Source organism: Gopherus evgoodei, chromosome 1 (genome assembly GCF_007399415.2).
Source record: "Gopherus evgoodei ecotype Sinaloan lineage chromosome 1, rGopEvg1_v1.p, whole genome shotgun sequence".
Classification (NCBI taxonomy): Eukaryota; Metazoa; Chordata; order Testudines; family Testudinidae; genus Gopherus; species Gopherus evgoodei.
The window spans coordinates 363,764,801-363,788,922 of NC_044322.1; the positions used below are offsets into that span (position 1 = coordinate 363,764,801).

The 24,122-nt window shown below is 47.0% G+C and overlaps 1 protein-coding gene across 2 annotated transcripts in view; it reads right to left on the reverse strand.

Moving 5' to 3' along the window:
- The window catches only part of TSPAN33 (tetraspanin 33), a 40,133-nt gene extending 29,039 nt beyond the window's left edge, over nt 1-11,094 (reverse strand). The window contains exon 1 of one of the 2 annotated variants that reach the window (XM_030582045.1): nt 11,004-11,094. Coding sequence is in view for 1 of the 2 variants with exons in the window: in XM_030581970.1 (XP_030437830.1) it covers nt 10,874-10,981 (108 nt within the window). In the remaining variant the exon portion in view is untranslated. Of the gene's footprint in view, nt 1-10,873 lie in introns of both variants that reach the window. The other variant, XM_030581970.1, reaches the window with a different exon arrangement.
- Between the last annotated feature and the right edge of the window lie 13,028 nt (nt 11,095-24,122).

Sequence of the window (24,122 nt, forward strand, 5' to 3'; positions counted from 1 at the left end):
CCCTGCTTCCTCCAAAGTCAGCAGGGTCTGACGCCTAGGTGCACCACACACACCAAAAGGCTCCCAGCTAAGAATCAGCGATGGCCCGACTGCATCCTTGAAGCCCATGGGATGGGGCCCTGCTCCCCTTGGGAGACCTCCAAAGGGGCACAGCAGCCCCAGGCTGGAGTCTCTTGGCCAAAGAAGAGCGGGCAGGAGAGAAACGCAAGAGCTGAAAAGGAAACTGGCCCACACGGTTTGAGTTTAGAGCTGTCCCCGCTCTAGTGGCTGACAGGAACCGGTACCTGTTTAGAGAGAGAGAGTGTGGTCAGGCAGAGCCCTATCCCCAACAGGACTTGACCACTTCCCTAGGGGATGGAGCTATGAGCATCTCCAGGCCTAGCAGGGAGCTTGGAAAGGCCGGAAAAACAGCCAGGGTGAGGCCAGGACAGCATCCAAGCTGCAGCAAGAATTCCAGCTGCAGTTCCATTTCATCCTGTATGAACCAAGATTTTCTTTTCCCGGTAGCACTCTCTCTTTGTCCCATTCAGACCAATTTTACCCCCAGGGCGTTGCGTTTTACACTACGTGCTCTCTGGCTCACTAGGGCTGGCACGCTGCACACCCACCTCATGCTCGGAGCACGTCCAGGATGCAATGCTCTCAGACCAAAGGAACCCTGGCACCGCCTGAGGGCCCAGTACCTCAGTGGGGCACCCCTTTCCTCCCCCACTGCACCCATGAACACCACAACCCATCTCCAGAACCCGGTTGCAGGCTGCTGCAGCTGCCGGGGAATATCAGGCAGCCCCGACAGAGAAAGCGTTTATAAACCGGAGGGAAGACAAAAACACAAGGAACTAGTCTGGAGGTGGTGGAGGGGAAGCAGCAGGCAAACACGCATGCCAGGGCTTTTCAGAAGGCAGCCAGAGCGATTCAGCCCGCACAATGGCTCTCAGAAGAGGAAAGATCTGTGCTGGGGAGACACATCCAACAGCAGCCTTCGCACAGCAGGAGAAAGAACATTGTGGCGTGAGCGCTCGGGGCAGTCCATGCTTTCGATTTTAAAGCGACACCATCTAAATACGAGTCCTTCCACAGGGTGTCCTTCCCTTGGCTAGATTATTAAAACAACATTTTAGCAAAGCCTGATTTACTTTGCTAGGGGCGTTTCATGCCATATTTAGCATTAAACTAGACCAAACCAGGTCAGTTTCATTGTATAGGCTGCATTCTCTAGCTGCCTGCTCTTGTGCGGGTGCACACCTTTAACACTCTCATGCATTTCCTCATTTCATGAGAGCTTTTATACTTATAATGAATCAAATCCATCCCCATGGATACCTAATGCACGGTCTCCTGTGTGTCACTTTACCTCCACTATGCTCAAGAGAGACACAAGGCGGATGACGGAAACATCTTTTACTGCACCAACTTTTGTCAGTGAGACAGACAAGCATTCGTGCTTACGGAACACTGCAAACATCCGATGAAGTGGGTGTGAGCCCATGAAAGCTTTTGCCCAAATAAATGTTAGTCTCTAAGGTGCCACAAGTACTCCTTGTTCTTTTGGCAAACAATAAGGGGCTTAAGGGATATATAGACATCATATGCTGGTCTTCTGCAGGGACTGAAATTCACCCAGCATTTTTTGGTAAAATCCTTTACAAGATTTTAATGTGCTGGGCATTATGCTACTGACAGCCCCCTTTGCCATCTCCCCCCCAAAACCACCGTTCTATTTCCTAAAGCATCTCCTTAGCATGGTGGTTCTCAAACTGGGGTCCACGGGCCCTTGGGAGTCCATGAGGGTACACCAAGGGGTCTGCGAGTCACGTCCGGCTCCAGGGGGGCCATAAGTCATGTCCGAAGCTGCCGGCCCCACTGATCAGCTCCTTCCTCTCCCTCCCAGGGCCTCCTGCATGCTGCAGAACAGCTGTTCCAGGGTGTGCAGGAGGTGCTGAAAGGGAGTGGGAGGAGTGGGATGGGGCAAGCTTGGGGGAGGAGGCAGGAAGAGGAGGGTCAGGGGTGGAGAAAGTGCAGGAGGAGGTGGAGTGGGGGAGGGGCCTTGGGGAAGAGGTGGAGTGGTGGCAGGGTCTGGAGCCAAGCGGGGGTTGAACACCCCCAGGGAAAATTAGAAGTCAGGTTGGGGGTCCACGAAAAATTTTAAATCAAAATGGAGGTCCTCAGGTTAGTAAAAAGTTTGAGAACTGCTGCCTTAGAGGATTCGTTTTCTTTGCCAATATTTTGAACAGACTGAAATTACAGGGGTTACAAAGACGTCTTCCATGGAGGCAGTAATGTACGTTACACATGCAGCCTCTTTCCGGTGCTTAAAGTCATCCCAAAAGAGCGGGGGGACTTGTTATCATCCAGGAGCAGCAGCTTCGGTAAAGCCAGTGCTGAACGTGGGCTATTCAGCAATACGGCTCTATCTGTAATTATTTTTAGGGGACAGGCATGCCCCACTGCCCCCACCTGCAATCAGGAGAGCCGTGGTACTGTCAGCCGACCCGGGATTTAAAATTCTGAAAAGCCACCTTCTGACAGTGTGTCATGGGGAAGTTTATCTAAAGAAAAATAAGTCAGTGGCTGAGATTGTCAAGCAAGCTAGTGATTTTGGAGGATTGGGAAGTTTAAGACACCTGAGGACACGTCTGTAACCTCAGCCCCACTTATGTTAACACACTAAAATTAGCTGCGTGCATGCTGCAGCTTCAGCGGAGACTAAGGTTAGCCGCTGAACTAAGCCTAAGGGGTTGGTGGGCTTGAACTTGGGCAGCTCAGGAGTCTCTGCTGGAGCTCCAACATCCACACGGCTATTTCAAACCCCAGAAACGTGCGTCTGCTTAGCTGGGCCAGGTAGCTCGTTGCGAGCTGCAGCATAAACATTCCTTTACAGAGGAAAGTGCTCAGAAAAATCAAGTCCCTTTAGGAAGTTAGGAGTTGGCCGTTCAGACAGATATCAAGGACACAAGGTAAACGTTTTCGAAAGTGACTTGTATGATTTTGCTTCTCCTCCCTACCCTGCTTCCCCCCCAATCTATGGATGTTATTCACCAGTAAAGGGGTCATGGGTGTGAGAAACAAAAACCAAACCCCACAGTTTAGACATGCCTTAACACCCCCTCAGACAACGTGTGTGTATGGTGCCTGCCTATTTCTGCAAGTCTGTTTTGTCCAGTAAAGTTTGTAAGCTCCTGGATGTCTTTCTAGGTGTCTGTACAGCCCCAAGGACTCTGACGTGCTAACGCACTGGAAAAATGGAATCCCAAGGTGGACATCTAGGATCGCAGGAAACAATAGACAATTAAACATTCAGAGCATTTGGGGAGAAAGTTTTTGTTGGTTGCAATATACAAAATAGAACCACCCGAACTCTACAGAGTGGCTGTTTCTTTTATATGAAGCCTCAGCCGCTGGATGAGATAATTTCACACACTTCTCCATCTCCTGCCCGCCCGCCCACACGGGGATGCATGGACCACAGAGTATGTCTACATTGTAAAGAAAAAAAAAAAACCACAGCGACTCAGACCAGGTCAACTGACTCAGGTTTGCAGGGCTAAAAAGGCAGAGTAGAGATTTGGGCTCAGGCTGGAGCCTGGGATCTGAGACCTTCTACTCTCGCAAGGTTTCTCAGCCCGGGCTCCAGCGCAAGCCCCAACTTCTACATCGCTGTTTTAGCCCTGAAGCATGAGCTCTGTGAGGCCAAGTCAGGAGATTCGCTTCCGCTGATCTTTTATTGCGGTGTAGACAGACCTACTGTGACCTGCTCAGAAAGCAATACCCAAAGGCAGGTCACAGGAGCTGAAGTCCATAGGAGCTGGGGGCACCGTCTGGGAATCAGTCCCTAACTTCTCCCCTTACTGCTGTGACTCGGCGCTAAGCCAGGGTCAATCCTTTGCATGCAATTCTCTCACCTGGGTTTGCTCTTCCAAGCACCTAAATCTGCAAAGCAGATGGTGACTGATTAGCTACACAAATCGGACATCAGGAGTGGTAACATACAAAAGCCAGCAGGTGAACACTTCAACCTCCCTGGACATTCTATAAGGCCACGTCTACACTACAGCATAAAATCGAAATTATAAAACCGGTTTTATAAAATCAATTTTATGCGTCCACAGTAGGGCACATTAATTCGGTGGTGTGAGTCCATGGACCTAGGCTACCATCGATTTCCGGAGCGGTGCACTCTGGCTAGCTCAGTAAAAGAATGAGACCAATAACTTCGATTTCTGTCCACACTAACCCTAAATCGATATAGTAATATCGATTTTAGGGTTACTCCTCTCATTGGGGAGGAGTACAGAAATCGATTTTAAGAGCCCTTAAAATCGATTTAAAGTGCCTTGTAGTGTGGACGGGTACAGTGTTAAATCGATTTAACGCTGTAGTGTGGACCAGGCCTAACAGATTGAAAAGTCACTTTTCTTGAACAAAAAAACCTTCAGAAACAGACGTCAGAGAAACTGCAGAACTAAAATTCGTTTGCAAATTTAACACCATTAATTTGGGCTTGAATAGGGGCTGGGAGTGGCTGGCTCATTACAAAAGCAGCTTTGCCTCTCCTGGAATTGACACCTCCTCATCAATTATTGGGAGCGGACTACATCCACCCTGATCGAACTGGCCCTGTCAGCACTGGTTCTCCACTTGAGAGGTAACTCCCTTCTCTTCATGTGTCATTGTATAATGCCTGCAGCTGTAGTTTTCACTCCATGCATCTGAAGAAGAGGGTGTTTTATCCACGAAAACTTATGCCCAAATAAATTTGTTAGTCTTTAAGGTACCACCGGACTCCTTGTTGTTCCTGTGGATATAGACTAACACGGCCACCCCCGATACTCTGCTCTCAGCAGAGTGACATTTCTACACACAGGACTTGGCGTGGGTTGGGGGCAAAAGAAACTGGGAATTTTTCCTATTTAACACAGGCCCCTAAAGTTTTACAAACTCCATCCAAGCAGGGGCGGCTCCAGGCCCCAGCACGCCAAGTGTGTGTTTGGGGCGGCAAGCCACAGGGAGCACTCTGCCAGCGCCGCGAGGGAGGTCCACCGAAGCTGCAGGACCAGCGAACCCTCCACAGGCAAACCGCCGAAGGCAGCCTGCCTGCTGTGCTTGGGGCATCAAAAACCCTAGAGCCGCCCCTGCATCCAAGTCCCCGCACCTCCCCGCAATATACGGAAGATTCTGCAGCTAGATTCTGCAAGGGGAATTCTATACAGATGCTTCCCTCTCCTGCTTCTGCCTTTCTTTAACTGCATTCAGATGGCAGCACTTCCCCAAAGGGGTCTGGTCACAAGACAGCGGGTCCTTCTTCCTCAAACTGCCAGTAGTGCCTGGATGGGACTGAAATGGGGGTGGTGGGCCCAGGACTGGGCAGAAATTGTGCGTGGGGCTGGGGGGGTAAACCAGAACTCAGCTGCACTAATACTCACTGCACCACAAGTAAAGCTCCTTCCCGTGGAAGTTAAAATCATCAAAGCCACCCAGTCAGTGTCTCTCTTTACAAAGTCAGCAGAAAGCGAGTCACACCCGTGGGAATCACCCCATTCCCAGCACGTTCCTCCAGGGGCCCTGTCTCTTCCCCGAGCTCATTACGCTCCTCTGCTCAGCTGCCAGCGCTGCTCATTAGCTATATAAAGTGCTGTAATCTGCATCCCGAGGCTGGGGCGCACCCTCTCCGTTGGGCGGCCAGAGGGATTATAATTCAATTAGTGGCCCAGCAGGGAACACAAGCCGGGATTCCACACAAGGACAGGGCTCTGCCCGCCTCTGCTGAGAATCAAGGAGTCGTTACGCACCAGAGCCCTGCTCCATGGGGCAGTTCCGCCGGTATGGGACGGCTTTCCCCAATGAATGTATCCCCCTGCCATGCCCCGTGGCTTAACCTCTGAACCCACTCAGCCTGATTTAACTCTTTACTTCCCACCTGTGCTATTTGCAATGAGAATGCGGAGGAGTGGGGGGGGGGGAAGTGTCTGCTCTCCCTCTTCCCCAGGCAAGCCAAATAAAAACAATCATGCCAACGACTGACCGGATTAGAGGAGCTGCAAAGGAAAGTGCCAGGCAGGTAATTGGATAACAGAGGCAGCAGTAATTACGGTGCGTGCAAGCAGCACAGGAAGCCCTGGCACGGCTGGCCCAGCCTGGCAAGGTCTCTGCTTAGAAACATGCTGATAGCATTTCTTTTGGGGTGGGGCTTTTGAGGCACCCCCCCCCGGGTTTTGCCATCCCCCGAATCAGACATTTTCCATCCCCACCAGCCAACGGCCCCCGAATTCCCATCATTCTCTGAGGCATGCAGCGAGGACAGACTCCACAGGGCTGCATGAATTCGGAAGGCCGGTGGCGAGGTCTGCAATAAGGAGCCCCCCCGAGGGACACTGGTTCCCCTTTATGAAGGGGAAGGGCAAACACGTTGCTGGCTCCCTCCTCCCACTACAATACTGAGCCTGGACGTTTTGCCGCCACCGTTCCTGTCTCTCGATCCAGTGCGATCAGGCCGGAGAGAAGCATCGGGGTGAGAGCCCACCAGACCAGACAAAGCAGCAAGCATCGCACAGGAACGTGCCTTATAACAAGAAGAGGAAAGAAACTGCCTCCTCCATGCACTATTCTCTCGGGCAGCAGGTTCCCTCTGGCCCCGATCATGCCAAAGCTGCACCCACAAGGGTGGCAGACGTCCCCCTGGCTAGACTGGGTCTGGAGCCTTTATCAGAGCGAGCCTCATTTGACCTCGTTGCACCTCCTGGCAGAACACCATGTTCTCCGCAAGGGACAATTAGTTAATCTTCAACCTTGGAGTCAAATCCCTGTTTTACAGGCAGGGAAAGTGACCTACTGTGGCCTGTGCCAGGTGTATTTAGAGCTGGAATAGCTATGTTGGTTCGACGTGTGAACAAAATAATAAATACACCTCTACAGAATACATTCATGCTGGCAAAACCCTGTGTAGATGCAGTTATATTGGGGGATGCAAGCCCTTTTGCTGGTATACCAGCAAACCCCTTCTTGTGTAGGCAAGGCCTAGGAGTCCAGTATCAAACCCAGGAATATCACCTGACTCCCAGGCCCCCCAGCTCTGACCACTAGACAGCGATGTAGATGCTCACTGAAGAAGGGGCCAATACAAACAGATCAAGGCAAGAAAGCTAGAAGCAGAGGATTCTCCTAGACTGGAAGCACAGGAGCTTTGGGGCAGTTCCTGGCAAGTTACAACCTTGTGAGGTTTTGCTTCCCAGTCAGAGGACCACTCTAAGGATCTCAGCTATTAAAGAAATCATCACTGGCCATGGGAGGGTTCGAAGTGCGTGGGGAGAAAAAAAATGGGTAACCCAGTAGGTATTTACAGCTGTACATTTATCTGTGCTAGAAGTCAGTCAATTTCACTTTTACTCTGAGCTGGCCCATGTCCATTCAGATGTACGAGATTAACTTGTGGAACTACTATATTTTATGCTTCCTCTTCTTCTTCTTCTTGGGATTTTACAGGGAGATAACACCATAATATTCAGAGGGGACAGGTGCTGCACAGGGCAATGCAGAATGAAGACAGGCAGAGAAAGCCAACTACCAATGGATTTGGGAGGCCACTGGGAAAGGAGATGGGATCTCAGCCCCATTTCCAAGGGGCAGGTGGCCACCCCACAAAAAGTCACCTATCTAACCAACAATCTCAGCAGAGGCAACAAGGAACCAATGTACCACGGAGACCGAACTGCTTTTACTCCAAGGTGGCCCTGGACATGGTTGGAGAACACGGGCAGGAGGCTGTGGGAAGGCTGCCATTGTCCACACGGTCTCTGTTCGGCAGCTATGCAAACCCTTTTCACTAGCACCACAGTACTTGCACGAGCATGCATTGCTAGCACAAGATCCCCTCACTGGCATGCAGATCAGAAGTGTTCCTCTGAAGCCCCAGCCAGTTTACAGGAATTCCTTTATCTCCAAGTCTTCTCTACACAATGCTACTTGCGGAGACTGACAACCTGATGTTCAGTTCAGGGAACAAAGACTTGCCAGTTAAGATGAAGGACATTGCTGGAGACAATCAGCAACCGCGCCCCATGTATGCTGGGCACAGCTGTAAGGTTCATAAGTTCATTGGGGAAGGCACATCTTACCAGGGAGTTGTTTACAGGGCTGACCAGATAGGAAGATCTGCTCTGATTTGTTCTCTGGCCTGTGTCTAGCCCTTCTCGGACACTGTACTCCCCTAGCAAAGATATTCTGACTATGGCAACTCCCGTAAGCTCTGAACACTTGTCTGAACTACACGAACCTGGGAAAAAGAGAGCTGAACTGCAAAGGATGTTATACATGGCAACAAATTCACTCAGCAGCACTGGAAACAGCCAGCCAACCTGACAGTGCCTACAGAGTAGGTCTGGGCATACATTCCTAATGTATAGTCATTCTAAGCTCTAAAAGCATCTTCTTTTTACCCCAAGATATCACTTCACTGTACTAACTGGAGTAAAGTTACTACTAATATCAAAACAGCCAACATCAACTGGAAATACAGTCAATTTAAAAATATTCAAAGGAGTGTCCCCAATGCTGCCACGCAGCAATTGCATTTTCCTTTAAAAATAAAGGATCTCTCTCTGGCCTGCCAGTCTCAAGAAAACCCACAGAAAGCAGAAGTGGAAACTGACTGTGTAAGACAGGAATAAAGCTCCATAGTGGGTTTAAAAAAAGCCAAAAGGATGTGTGATTTTTAAAGTCAATGTCTCAGTAAATTCTACAGGCTTTGAAGGGCAAGGAGAACAGGGATACTTATTGTTTTTTATCTCCCTCTTACCTCCCTTGATTAAAAGATCTTTTCTGAGGGAAAAAAAAGAAGCCAGATGAGTATATGAGATATGGGTGGAAGTCACCCTATAGCTGACTGGCAACCCCATTCCACAGTCTCAAGCAATGCAGCACCACACAGGTCCCTGTGTAATAGAAATGCATAGAGCAACAAAAACCAACAGAGACAAAACATGTCCAAATTTACATTAGGCTGGTTATCCAAAAGGACAACATACCCTGACATGACACCACTGCTGATGGCGGCTGAAGGTCCATGAAGCACATATCTTTCCAACTACTCAGAGCAAGTGAGACATTTCTTTTGCATGTCCCCCCCATCGCTTTTGACCGATTTCACACAATAATCAAAGTCTAAACAACCACCAAAACTACAAATAGGCCCCTTTAAGTGTAGCATTATCTGCTGTTCCCCAATTCTCAGCCAAGTTCATACCAGGCTAGAGTTGCTGTCTTTATAACTGTATCCAGGTTGAAGGAACTGTGATCACTATCCAGTGACCTTTCAGATAGTCTAAGCACCACTCCCTTCTTAAAGTGATACATCTCACAATGTAGGTTAGAGACAACCTTTACCATACTTGCACCTGTGTTGGAGGGAGTGGGGGAGACAGACAGTTTTACGAAACCTACTGAAACTAGAAATGCATTTTGTTTCTGGTTTCCTGGATTTTAACATTTGAACACAACAGCAAGAGTGAAGCCAGTCCCCTTTCAGGTGCAGATGAAGTAAATGAGAGTTTTCCCCTTCTTTTGGTTTTCCTTTCAGAAGCCCAGGGAAGGGTTTTTTTTACATGTACAACTTTGGTCTGGACAGATCTCAGCTCCTGATTTTGTTAGGAATAAAAATATCATGCGCCCTCCCCCCCCCCGCCAAAATTAATGAGCAGGCAAAGAGAGAGGGGAAGAAAGAGGGAAAAACGGAGTGCTTCCTCCATTACATGGATAAAGAGAAACTGACCGTGCTCCTTAAAGAGAGGTGAGCCCTGTGCAGAGCTGGGATGGAGAGAACATTAGCTGGGTTGGATTTTATGGGGTCATTTTTCTCCACCCATGGACCGTCTCACGGCCCTCCCCTCCAGATCCCCACACACCTCTGACCTGAAGGTTCATCCCCGCCAGGCTCCCCAGGCATAGCAAAACCCTGGGAGCCCCATGCCCTGCCGGCCCCCCATGCACCAGACAGGGGAATCGCCCCCCATGCCCCGCACACTCTGCCAAGGGATGGGGCTGGCTGTCCCTGTGCCCCTCGGCTACCCACCCCCTTCCTCAGGTGCCCCCCGGCTGCCCTACCTACCCCCTGGCTGCCCGTCCCCTGCCTCAGGTGCCCCCCCCCCGAGGCCCGCCCCCCTGGCTGCCCCCCGGCCCGGTTCTCGCCCCCTGCCTCAGGTGCCCCCCCCCGAGGCCCGCCCCCTGGCTGCCCCCCCGGCCCGGTTTCTCGCCCCAGCCTCAGGTGCCCCCCCCCCGAGGCCCGCCCCCGGCCGGTTCTCGCCCCCTGCCTCAGGTGCCCCCCCCCGGGCCCGCCCCCTGGCTGCCCCCCGGCCCGGTTTCTCGCCCCCCTGCCTCAGGTGCCCCCCCCCCGAGGCCCGCCCCCCTGGCTGCCCCCGGGCCCGGTTCTCGCCCCCTGCCTCAGGTGCCCCCCCCGAGGCCCGCCCCCCTGGCTGCCCCCCGGCCCGGTTCTCGCCCCCTGCCTCGGTGCCCCCCCCGAGGCCCGCCCCCCTGGCTGCCTCCGGCCCGGTTCTCGCCCCCCTGCCTCAGGTGCCCCCCCCCGAGGCCCGCCCCCCTGGCTGCCCCCCGGCCCGGTTCTCGCCCCCTGCCTCAGGTGCCCCCCCCCGAGGCCCGCCCCCCTGGCTGCCCCCCGGCCCGGTTCTCGCCCCCTGCCTCAGGTGCCCCCCCCAGACCGCCCCCCTGGCTGCCCCCCGCCCGGTTCTCGCCCCCTGCCTCAGGTGCCCCCCCCCGAGGCCCGCCCCCCTGGCTGCCCTCCGGCCCGGTTCTCGCCCCCCTGCCTCAGGTGCCCCCCCGAGGCCCGCCCCCCTGGCTGCCCCCCGGCCCGGTTCTCGCCCCCACGCACCCAGAAGAGCAGGTTGAAGAAGAAGAGCAGGTACTTCACCAGCGGGCTCACGAAGGAGAAATCCTCCCCGTGGGGACCCACGGGGGGCCCCGCCAGCCGCCTGGGCATGGCGCCGGGCCCGCTCACTCACCGCCGGCTCATGGGAGCCGCAGCCGCCCTGGCCAGCCGCAGCCACCGACCGAACCCGACCACCAGCGCCAGCTGGCAGACCTCAGCCTTGCCCCGCCCACCTCGCCCGCCCATTGGCCCGGCGACCCCGCCGCCTGCCTCTCTATTGGTCTCTCTCCCCCGTCACTCCACTCCCGCCGCGGCCCCTCCCCGCTCAGAACGCTCTGTATCAATCTCATCTGGCAACACCTGCGAGGGGAGCCCCGCCCCGCCCCTGACCCGTGGGAGGGGCAGGTCTTAAAGGGGCAGCGTCCCCTTCCCGGGTGGGGAAGTTCTAGTTCTAGTTCTCCAGGAGAAGGGGTTCCCCGTGCCAGACCAGCTCTGCTGGAAAAGGAGAACCCCACTGGAGTCTGTGAATCCACTTTGCCCAGAACTCTGCCTGCCTATGTGTACTGGGATCTCAGGGCAGCTGCACAGCAGTGCTTCTCAACCTTTCAGGAGTTTGTGTAGCCCCAAGTTTCACCTCACTTAAAAATGACTTGCTTACAAAATCAGACATAACATACAAAGATGTCATGGATTTTATTATTTAAATTGGATTTTTTTGATAAAATGCTTTTTAAGGAAAAAACCTAGCTAAAGATAGTTTTAATTAAGATACCTTAGCTCAAAGATATCTCATCATGGAATAGGGATTATAAATTCTAATTCTATAGTATGAGACAATATATTCATGTCATGTTTAAGAAAAGTTTTGTAAATGAGTTTCAGTAGTTCATGGATTAGGGACTCAATTTTATGGGGTTCCAGGGGCTTCTGTATAGATTATTTAGGTTACTCTTTCTATCTATCCAATGGGACTCAGTGCTCAATCTAGAAGAAACCATCAGAGATGCTTAGTTTTGCAGTTCTCAAACTGTGCGTTTGTGTCTCCAGAGGTAACATGCTTGTTAACAGCAAAAATCTTTTAAAATAAATAATATACAGAAGTGAGAAATAACAGACCTCAACCGTATTGTTCCTCAGAAAATCTGTGTACACAGAGTCAATCCCTCATCTTTCTCTTAAAAGTGCAAAATTTTAAAAAGTTCAATGAATAGAAGATTGTTGGGGGCGGAATAGATCTGGACAAGGAGAAGTCTGGAGATAAATATGAGAAGTGAGGGACATATGCTTGTTTTGTTAAAATATTATATGTTTGCTGTTGTAGAAAAAATCCAGAATATTTAACGTTGTTGTTTTAGTTAAAACAATTTAAACGTCTGTCTGGTGATGTTCTCCTCCTAATGAAGCATGGCAGGAAAATCCTCCAAATATTGATGTTTAACCTGTTGAATTGGAGATAGTTAGCCTTCCAATGACTTCATAAATATCTGCTTCAATTACCTTTGGTAAATGAAATAACCAAACAATCGTTCATTTTCTGATATAGTAAAACTAATCTGAAGAGTTTTCAAAATAAATCACTGTTTAAAAATGTATCGTGTGTACCTTCTAAAATCTCTGAGTCGTGAAGAATATGTATTAAGGTTATAACAACCAACAAGAATGCACTTCTGTGTAGAAAACCATGATTAAATGGAGTCTTCCTGACTAGTGATTTAAATCAAATCCACCCTGTTGTAAAATAAATGGATTTGAATATAAATACTGTACTTATATTTCAAGGCATGATACATAGAGCAGGAGAAACAAGTCACTGTCTGTATGAAATGTTAGTCTGTACTGACTTCGCTAGTGCATTTCATGTAGCCTGTTGTAAAACAAGGCAAATATCTGGACGAGTTGATGTACCCACTGGAAGATCTCTCCCCCTTCGTCTGCCCCCTTCTTTGCTGCTTCTCTCTCCCCCTCCTTCTTCCTGCTTCTCCTCTGCTGCCCTACATGTCCCTGCCAGTCACTATGTGTACCCCTGGTTGAGAACCATTGCTGTACAAGACACAGGCAGAGACCATCCCTGCGCTGTGACACTTACAGTCTAACAGGAGCAGTGGTCACCCTGATACAGTGAGGGGGCTATGGAATTGCCTTGGTATCCCCAATCCTAAGTGTTCAACAAATCATGCCTCAGGCTCAAAAAAGTCACGAGGTTGGCTTAAAAATCATTAAAAATAATAGAGTCTTTATTCTTCTGATTTCTGAGCATCTGGGGGTCATGTCTGCAAGTTTTGTTCTCCAACCATGACCAAGGTGAGAAATGTACTTAAAAGAAAGAAGAACAACAGATGCGATTCTCACTTAATCACAGGCCTCTAGGAGCTAGGGCTTTAAGAACATCAAACTTCACCATGACTGGCAATAAATGGCAACTCCTGGCAGCGCCCGGGTATGCCTGGAGTAAGAGATCACCCTCTTTTGATCCTCACGTGCTTCCACAGATTCCCCATTCATTTCAGCTGCCAGAGAGCTACCGGCCATCCCCAGGATAATTTGCTATTTAGAGTGCTCTTCTACACAAGAGATTGGCCACTGGGAGACCCATGAGCCAAATTCCTCTCCTGGAAGTTTTACATGGGGACCAAAGCTACCATCATCTTAAATATGGAGTAACAGTGTGCAAAGAATACAGGTCCCAGTCTGGTGTTCTAGCCCTGCTGTCTCTGCCATCTGCATAACTACATTGCAGATGATGATTCTGCTGCAATTTAGGCACGTTTGCTGTGCATATGGCTGCTAACGATTAGCCTCCCTTGTTAATGGAGCAGAATAACTTGAGTTTCATGCCTGCTGACAACTGCAAAGTCTACATGGTGGTAGTGTGCACGGCACCTGACCGCCACGAGGTCTGTTGTGGTCGCAGATTATTACAACTCCTCTAACCTACGTGTCCCTGCCCATCACTTCTGCATTTAGCCCTCGAGGAAACCTATAAACAGAGCCTGAGTATCCTCTCAATATACACCAGTCTACAGCAGAGGCACTCCAGTGAAGTCAATGGGGTTACACGGGTGTAAAACTGGGGTAAGGGAGTGGGACATATGAGCGTTTCTTGGCAAACAGTACCTCTGAACTTTCCAAAATCAGGGAAAGTGTTTCTGCAACAGGATAAAGACAGACGCTGCACCTTGAAATGGGTTAGAAAATCAGTAAAGAATCAACAACAGATTTTTTAAGCAAACCTGATGCAGGTTGTGATGTGTACATTCCTGCATCTAAGACACAACCGCATTTAGGATATAGCAGAAGGATATTTCATACAAAATGGGTACAAATAAGTTTCAGTTCTTCATTTCGCTGCAAAGGCCATCGCTTCACGCAGGGCTTGGAAAGCGATCTGAGACGTAGAACTTTATTTTGTAATTGAATTGTGTTAATGAGAGAATCACTACAGGGCTAGAAGGCTGCTGACTTCCGAAATTCTGGGGCTCAAGCCATTGAGAGCCTAAGACAAAGCAGCCCAAGGGGATTTTTTTAAAGCTTAGGAAACTTTTAAAATAAATGTAATTCCATCTCTCTGTATTTCTCTTCAGTCATTCTTTATTATGAATGTAGTTGGGCTCAGACACCTCCACTGCTGTCTGGGGCTTCACAGATGCCCCGATGCTGGCCACAGACTGTCCAGCTCCAAAATCTCAGGGCCCTGGCACCTGAGCCAGGAGTGGCAGAAGCACCATAAAGGTATGGGGGGGGGGGCGCACATGCACCTGAACGGTGGCCCACCCCCTGAGGCCCGACCTCCATTCGCTCCTCTCTGCCCCCTCATTCCCCATCATTCACACTTATGGCTAGCATGGCCCCCTGGTCCCTCTGTTCTGGTGCCCTTGGCGTGAGCTAAAGGAGAGTTTCCTTTTGTGGACACTGTACAGTCATGGGGATTTTAGCAAAATAGTCCCGATGATGTTACCACCAAGTCAGCTGAGCCAGTGAGAATTTTTTACTAAAAGTCCCTGCTGCAGAGACTTTTGGGAGGCAATTGTATGACAGGGATTTTTGCTGTATCAGGGCTGCATTTGGCTGGGATGACTTCTGCTTTGCTGTAATCTGAAATCCTGTTTAGCCTTTTCTTTAATAAAGGAGAAGTGGCCTAAGCAGAGATGTTGTCCAACTGGCACAAAGCTCATTGTGAAATGTTTTTATATTCCTTTGAATGTAAAGTACATTTATACATCAATCGTCCCCGGCAGGACTGGGCACTGAAATGGATCAGCATTATGCCAGTCAGTGCCTGAGAACCAGGATGTGAAACTGGTCTGAGAAAGAACATGAAATTTACCATTCCAGACTCAGTATCCCAGCTGAGAAAAAGCAAAAAATGGTAAAGTAACTGCAGATGCAGCATTGCCAACTCTTGCAGTGTTATCAAGAGTTGTGCAATTAGGGTGGGAACTCGGGGGTGTGGTGTGTGTGTTTCTTAAGGCCTTTGATTGCTGGAATCATGTTGCTATCTGAAAGTCTCAGCTTTCATTAAACAAAAAAAGTAAATTTACAGCCCTCCTGGCTGCAGAGAAAAACCACAGGGGGGGATGAACCCTGAAGTCTCCGACCTCAGAAGACAAAATAAAAAGAACCCCACATTTATTCTTTTTCAAAATCTCAGGATGTTTGAGCCCATCCGAAGATGTCCTGGGTCTGATGGATGATTTGGAGTTAGCAATACCGCAGAGGCATGCTGCAAAGCAAATTAGGTTTTAAAAACCAGCCAGTTTGAACAATCTGGGGTGTTGTTAGTAACCAACAAGGAATTTGGAGGTTTTAGGCTATAATTTTTACCTTGTGAGGACTGCTTTAAAAAGATGGGTGGAGGGTTGGGGTAAGGGCAGTTGGGGATTAAATCTAGGAACTTTGGCTCAGTGTGTATCAAACAGGCTCTCACTCCAACTCCTCTTGATGACACGGACTGGTTACCTCACCACCTGAAAACGCTGTGCCAGGATATACATGGCTGAGTCATTCCCATTACTGTACCTGGAGTAAAATTAAACCTTGCACAGAGCTGCATTAATGGTTTTCTTTAATTACCTTTCTAAGCGCTTAGAGCTAAGAATTTCTCCATTGCTGTCAGCACAACACCAGGCTGGTGCGTTTTCACACAGGGCCAAGTGAATCCGGGCACCGCTGATTCGACAGTTTCTTGGGGAGGGAAGGATGACGCATGAAGTTGAACAAACCTGAGTCAGCGAAAGAAAGTCTCCGAGGATGGTTTATGGCTCTGCTCTGGTGCAAAACAATAACGCCTGGTTTGATTTTTTGTTTCACATTTTGGGCCATAAATCTATGCAGATCATCCATATTTCAGCCTCTTGTCCGCTGTTACTTGGGACTGTTAACCCAGCATTCAGTACAGATTCCACTGGGAGAGAAATAGGTCATCTCCATCAGACTAGACTGTCCACCCCAGAATTACCACCCCCCCACCAAAGATCAAAGGGCTATAAGAACTGAAAGCTTCCTGCTAACTCAGGCCTGATTTCAGGATGCTGGGTTTCCCATACATTCATAATGACAACACAGCTGACACGTAGAGCAGGAAAAGAGCTAAATTCCTTGCATTGCTTTATATTGTAGTGACAGCAACAATTATTTCCAGAAAAACACACAACATTGGACTCATGGCTTGGGTCAGGTCAGCCACTTAGTGCTAGGGGGCCTGAGTCTTCATTGTCCTGCATCTTGTGTTGTCATTTATACCTGTGCACGAATGGCGAGTGTGGATTTTACAGCGCTTTACAGTCTCTGGGCCCATAGTTTATGGTTGAAGACACAAGGTGTAAGGCAGTGGAAAATCCAGGCTGGAAATGGGAGAACAGCCTGCATGCTTTACTTTAGATTAAAGGGGAAAACAACAAAAGAAGAAAGACCAAATACACAGCCTCTGTGAGAGAGAGAGCACAGTGTGTTTATTATCCTCTGGACAACAGGCTGCATGGGAACAGAACACAAAATGGCAGATATCTGAAATTTAAAGGAGCAGTTACATAGCTACACTCCCAAGGTTGCTTTCTACTGTCAAAGTTAGAATCAGGACTCACAATTTGTCAGACCACTCTGTTTTATTAGCACAGCGCTCTGCCAATAACATTCAGAATATGTGAGCGGCCATACAAGGCCAAAACAGTCTTATTTATACAGATAAAAGAGCGGGAATCAGACAAAAGAACAAAGAAAGCAAAACTGTAAAATTCACCTGGGGCACAGCATGCATATCCTACTTCCTTACTAACTCTTTATGGATCTGAGGCTAATACTTCACCAATTGCCCTTAAATGGTGCAATTGTTCTATGTGAATGTCTGTATTCCTGACACCTGGATTGCAGCATTCCAACAGTTTTTCTTAAAGGTACAGACAGCATTTCTTTAATCCTTTCTATTTTCACAATATAATTCATTCTACTTTCACAATCCCTCCTTTTGGTCAAGCGCACGCCATGACCAACAATTACTAGGTTCCACAAATTAACCGTTTCTTATCTTTTTGTTCATCAGTGATATTCAAAATCATTATATTAGCACTCTGTTTTGGGGCAGCCATCTGGGTGACACAATTCTGGATACAACAGATTAACTGAAAGCATACAAAAATCACTAAGATTTCAAACAGGATAGTTAGGGCTCCCTGAAACAACCAGTTTCCTATGCCAGAGAAATTAAACAGGTTACTTAGCCACTTCCATAAAGAACTCAGCTTTTCATGAGGAAGATATGCGATTTGTTCTAAGTGGCTATAGCGATCTATTACCTTATTGGTATTGTATAAACATACAACATTGTTTTCCAGTGAGAGCACAGGTCCCTCCTTTGGCCGCAAGCACTATGTCCAATGCCTGACGGTTCTGGAGGGCCACCTGTCCGATCGCCTCTGTTTCCTTGGCCAGGGCTCTTAAACTTTCTCTGGTTTTATTTGCCATTATTTAACTACTTAGGAGCCTTTTTGCCTGGTGTATTGCTCCCCCAAGTGGGGTAAAGGAACTGCCAATAGCCTCTTCCCAGGTGTCATTACTGTTCCATATTGTGTTAAACAGACAAGGTCCTCCAGTGAGGTCTGGGTAATTGAGTGGGATAGCCAGGACAGGAACACCAGTTTGAGAGTGGGCTGGGATGTGGCTGCAGACCCAGCATTTAGAAATAATAAGGGTCTGAGCTATCCACACTTGCTGCTGGATAAAAGAATTGTCATTGTGTGCACCCCAGACCTTAAGATACCAGCAGCCGAGGAACAGGCGCTACCAGAGCTGCATGTTGGAGGCAAGGCCCTTCTGGTTCTGACAACCTCAACTGAGGGAACTGCACTCACAGTTTTAAGTCCACCAGGCAGCAGGCGCTCGGCTCACTACTGCTTCTTCTTGGGCCTTGCTTTATGTAGTCATCTGCTTCTGGCAACCCTTACGAGAGCGTAGATTGTAAGGTATTGCAGGCTGTTCCTCTACGTCTTCTTCTGGAGTCAAAAAATTGACTCTGCGTGGTCCTGAGGTGGTGGTTGGTTCACTGGGGTCTGTGCATTCTTACACTGCGAAGCATGTATCCACTCTGAGATGCCAGACAGTTTAACAGCCGTCCCTTGACTCTGGCTGTAACAATGGCCTTCACACCTTATCTTTTCCTGATGCATACATTCCTCATTCACACAAATAGGTTTGAGAATACAAACAGTACTATTTTATATTGAACAAAAAAAACATTGCAAATTAAACCTTGCTAAGTTTTACAATTGATAACTAAGACAATTTACATTGAGACCCAGGCCTTCAATGTTTCTCTAATTTACTTAACACAGACACAATAGAGAATCCTGTCTCTTACTACCTAAATCTTAAAACAAAGAGTTAGAGAGGGCCCAATTTGTAATGCATATGGGAAAACAGAATCCTATAGTCCCAGGGGGTCATTTCTTTCTGCTATTTAAAAATAGTGACTAGCAGGATGAAATCAAATTATACTTTAATTCTTATGGGATATTATAAAATCCTGCTCCTACATATCCCCCTTTTGACACTAAGATTATTAATCGCCAGTGTCACTTCTTATTTAGTCCACGTAATAGAAAATACTGGGAGGTGATTTGGGCCTGTGGCTTTAGCTTTACATACATTTGTTTTATCCACCAGCACATTTTAAACATTTCAATTAAACACATACAATGTAAAACCAAAAACAATTAGGGTAGTAATATTAGTATGCCAGTAGTTGTGGGAGACCATCCAGAAAATATGTTATACCAATGGTAAGCTGTTATGCTTTTATGCAGTGGCAATTTTTAACATGTCCCCATTTGCGTGTATAATATGAATAGTCCAGTTTTCCACATTTTTGTTTTTATTTTTTTTAGGAGCCATGTTACCTTTTTACCTTTTAACAGATGATTGGTAACTGTTTGCCATTCAATGCCAAGGTTGATAGAGAACTCAGCTAAATCAGTGCTTACAGTAAGCGGAGACTCTTTTGTTGTTGTTGTTGTGGCAAATAGTAAACGTGATTATTGGTAAACACAGTACTTACATTACATTTACATTTGTCTTCTGGTGGGTTGCTAACACTTTTTAAACACTTTTCCCCAAGAATTAACACATACACATAGTCCATTATACAGTACTTTGGATTATCTGAAAGACAAAAAGAACAGTTTTCTACCCCTTTTGGGGTGGCATTGATTATTGCTTAAAGATTTCATTCTTTTACAAATACCCTTCCTGACTGCAGGCAAAACAGAGGAATTACCCCCATATTTTCCTGTGTGTGTTTTTTTTTTTTTTTTTTTTTAAATAGGCAGGCCAGGTTTTAATGGCTTCTACATTTTAAGGGTTATGCAAGAATTATTTCACTGTTTAGTTATTAAATTCATGAGGTGGTGTACCTCAAGTTTTGCCTCTTATATAGCAGACCAAGTTTGTAATGTTTTCCCTGCTGTGTTAAGCTTTAAGTTTATTCACAGGTAATAGCTGAGAAGAATCATTACCATATTACTTTAAAGGATTTTTCCAAAAATCATACACACTACAAGTTGTTACAGGGGTACTCACTAACATTAAAGTTATTTTAATGTTTAATATTAACAGTAACATTAGCATCAAATTTATTAAAGGTATCTTGTTATACCATGCCTTTTATGTAGGCAGTTTGTTTGCTGACCAGGTATGTTCTTTATTTGCAACTTCGTTTGTGCTGGCAGTTTTCACCTTTCTTTATCAGTTAGGTAATTTGCATCAACACAGGCTAGGCTTTTGGATTCAAAGCCATCAGCAGAGCTCAGAGACTCTGTTTTAACACACAGGGATCTGAAAAAGAAAACACAGCCTATTGCGGCTCTTTTTGGAGCCCTAATAGGATTTTAATTCAGCAGCATGTTTCATTTGCATTTTTTTTTTACATCCCTTTTTACAATATACGCTGCACATGTCCTACGGAAAATGCACATTCTTTCTATACTATAACTTTTTAAAAACATTAGCCATATTAATTTTTACATAAGGTATAACTTTGTTTTGTTTTTTTCAGAGTTTTCATGTACTTTTATTAAAGTGACAGTCTGATTACACATAGTCATTTTAAGGCTCAGTGTTTTTAACATTGCTTCTTTTTGTTTTGTGCACCTCACCTCTGCTGTTGCTTCAGAGGGTCAGAGGGTCACTGTTAACTTCTTATTCTGTCATTACAGCTCTTATCTGCTATTGTTACAAAAAACAAACCAAACAAACAAAAAGACTCCAGAATCTCTACCTATTCTCCTGATTCTGACTGCCCTATTGCAGCCATGACTTGGTCTTCATTTAAAAACATTTTAATTTTTGTAAAGAATCAAGTTACCCCTTAAGGGTTAAATGCTAAATCCCAAAGCCAAACAACACTAATTACCTGTGTCTTGCAAAAAGGTCTGTCAGTTTTGCAACTTTGAATCAAAGAGTCAAATGAATTTTTAGTGGCATTAAAAACAAAAACAAAATCAATTTATCTTACACCTACAAAACAGTAGTTTTACAAACCAGATGTGTTGGTTTAGATTCTTAGAACTTTACATACACAGACAAATGGATACATACACATTTTCTTTTCCTTAACATTTTTTTTTACACTGCTTTGTTTTTGCATAGCTGTATATATATATAAGGATTATTTACAGGCACTCTTCTGGAAAAGGGCCCATTTTCCCTTCAGAATGTCTGCAAAGAAACCAAGAATTCTCTCTCTTTAACATGGTCCTTTTTAACATTTTCCACAAAGTTTAACTGCTTAATTCTCTCCAGCCTCTATAGTTAACTTTTCACTCTCTTTTCTTAAAGCACTTGTTTATGTTCCAAAATGACACCTTTATCACCTTAGATTTCACCCTTTTAAGTATTGTTCCAGGGGTTCATGCCTGCACTTACTACTTTTTTTTTTTCTCCTGACACTATTCCCTTAGGGCTTTCAACCTGTTTCTTTTCTGTTGCTTGCCTGCTTGTCTGGGCCCGATCCTGCTTTTTTCAATGAACCGTTTGTGAATGATATTGTGGTCATTTCACAATTTTGAAAGAAATGTTCAAGGAAAGGGACCAGAAAGGGTGGGGGCTAGTTGAGGAGCCCCCTCCTCGCCCCCAACCTTGCTGAATTGGTAGTGGGACACTATAAAAAATCAGTTTCTGAGGCAGACAACAAAGGGGAACAGAACAAGGGACTTTTTGTCCTTTTTACAATGAGATGGGAGTATGAAGGGGTTTGGATCGATCCGGGGTTTGGAGAACGGGGTAAAGGGGAGCGCTCGGTCTAGTGGTGGGAGAGGAGGCTTTTAATAAAGCTTTTAACTTATTATTTGAATAAGTGAGAGAGGCCAGTTTTGATTTTGTCCACCTATGATTTGCCTCTTCCCACCACTGCATGAAACAATTAACCTCTCCTTTAGCCAATTTAGTTTTAGGTTGGCCGAGTTTGTCCTTTAAGACGTCCACTCAGTCTTTGTTCCAAGATTTTAACAGTGGCCACTGAGTTTTGGGATCCTCCTGAGTTAGCCAAGACCATTTTCCCAGAAATTTACAGGAGTCTGGACCCTTTTTACAGGAGTCTGGACCCATCCTAAATACATAAAATGAGCCGGCGTTCATTTAGGGAACTGTCCCGACTTAGACGTCTGGTTACCAGTACAGGAGGACTTTCACACACCAATCACACAAGAAGGAAATTCAGGTTCGTCAGAGCGATGCCTGCTGCAACACATAAAAGGAGCCCACAGGCTACTGCCTCAATTGCCCTTGCTTTCACACTAAGGGTTTTACCCAAGGTATGGTGCGGCTGCAATTGTGCAGATTTCACTCACTCAGACCGCAGGGACAGGAACCCCTTGGTCGGCCGATCCCCAGACAGAGACGGCACCCAGACTCAAACACTCCACAAGAGGACAGATAGACACAGAGACAGGACAGTCCTCAGTCCGGACAAAACACAGAAATAATTACCTGACCAGATTCCTGATGTCAGATCCCGGGATCCCTACCAGAACAGAGTGGGAACCAACAGGTTCGATGGCGTAGACCTCACTGTGGCTGTGCGCCTTTCCGCTCTAGTGGGGGACCGCTTGGGCCAAATGCCCAGGTGCCGGCTGCCACGGTCATCCCACAAAAACAGTCAGGAATCACACAGCCCCAGTGAAGACGGTTGCCATCTCGGTGGGACCTCCAAATTGTCAAAGTTAGAATCAGGACTCACAATTTGTCAGACCACTCTGTTTTATTAGCACAGCGCTCTGCCAATAACATTCAGAATATGTGAGCGGCCATACAAGGCCAAAACAGTCTTATTTATACAGATAAAAGAGCGGGAATCAGACAAAAGAACAAAGAAAGCAAAACTGTAAAATTCACCTGGGGCACAGCATGCATATCCTACTTCCTTACTAACTCTTTATGGATCTGAGGCTAATACTTCACCAATTGCCCTTAAATGGTGCAATTGTTCTATGTGAATGTCTGTATTCCTGACACCTGGATTGCAGCATTCCAACAGTTTTTCTTAAAGGTACAGACAGCATTTCTTTAATCCTTTCTATTTTCACAATATAATTCATTCTACTTTCACACTACTAACTCGATAGTAACTGTATCACAGGCTAGAAACTTACAGAGGATGAGGCATCAACCATAACTACATTTACTGACAGTCTCTTAGTTAGAAAAATCATCATCATCATCGGCAATCCCTTGATTCAAGGGTGATCTCTACCACGGATTTACATATGGGTCCCTGAGATGACTCAGGATTCTGATCCTGGAACCACAGATCCACCCACAGTAGGTACATACATTTCCTGGTGGGTCAGCTGCCTGCTGGGAGAAAGTTCTTTCTATGCCACATTTAAAACATAACTTTCCTTATTTGGGCTGAGTCCCAAACCCGTGTAGCGCCAGTGCCAGGATCTCAGCCTATGTCTGTCGAATTTCAGAGATTCATCTATCCTAAGGCAGAAGAGATACCTGTGATCCTCTTCTGACCTCCTGCATGACACAGTCCATAGAACTTCCCCCAAATAATTCCTAGAGCAGATCTTCTAGAGAAACGTCCAGTCTGGATTTTAAAATTGTCAGTGGTGGAGAACCCACCATGACCCTTGGTAAATTGTTCCAGTGGTTAATTACTCTCACTATTAAAAATGTATACCTTATTTCCTGTTTGAGTGTCCAGCTTCAACTTCCTGCCCTTGGTTCACATTAGACCTTTCTCTGCTAGACTGCACAGCCCATTATTAAATATTTGTTCCTCAGGTAGGTATTTATAGACTGTAATCAAGTCATCCACATGGGTAACCCAGGAAAAAAGGCAAGAAAAGATTTTTAGCCATTGCTTTCACGGAGGGAGGGAGGGAGGGGGGCCTGATGACATGTACCCAGAACCACCCACAACAATGTTTTTGCTCCATCAGGCATTGGGAGCTCAACCCAGAATTCCAATGGGCAACAGAGACTGCGGGAACGGTGGGACAGCTACCCACAGTGCAATGCTCCAAAAGTCAACGCTGGCCTCGGTGCTGTGGACACACTCCGCCGACTTACTGCGCTTAGTGGGGATGCACACAATCGACTGTATCAAATCAATTTCTAAAAAATCGACTTCTATTAAATCAACCTAATTTCACAGTGTAGACATTTGTTTGCTTGGGCCCAGTTTACCTAGCAATCCACATCGCTCTGTATCACTGACCTGTCCTCTTCGTTATTTACCACTCCCCCAGTGTCTGTGGCA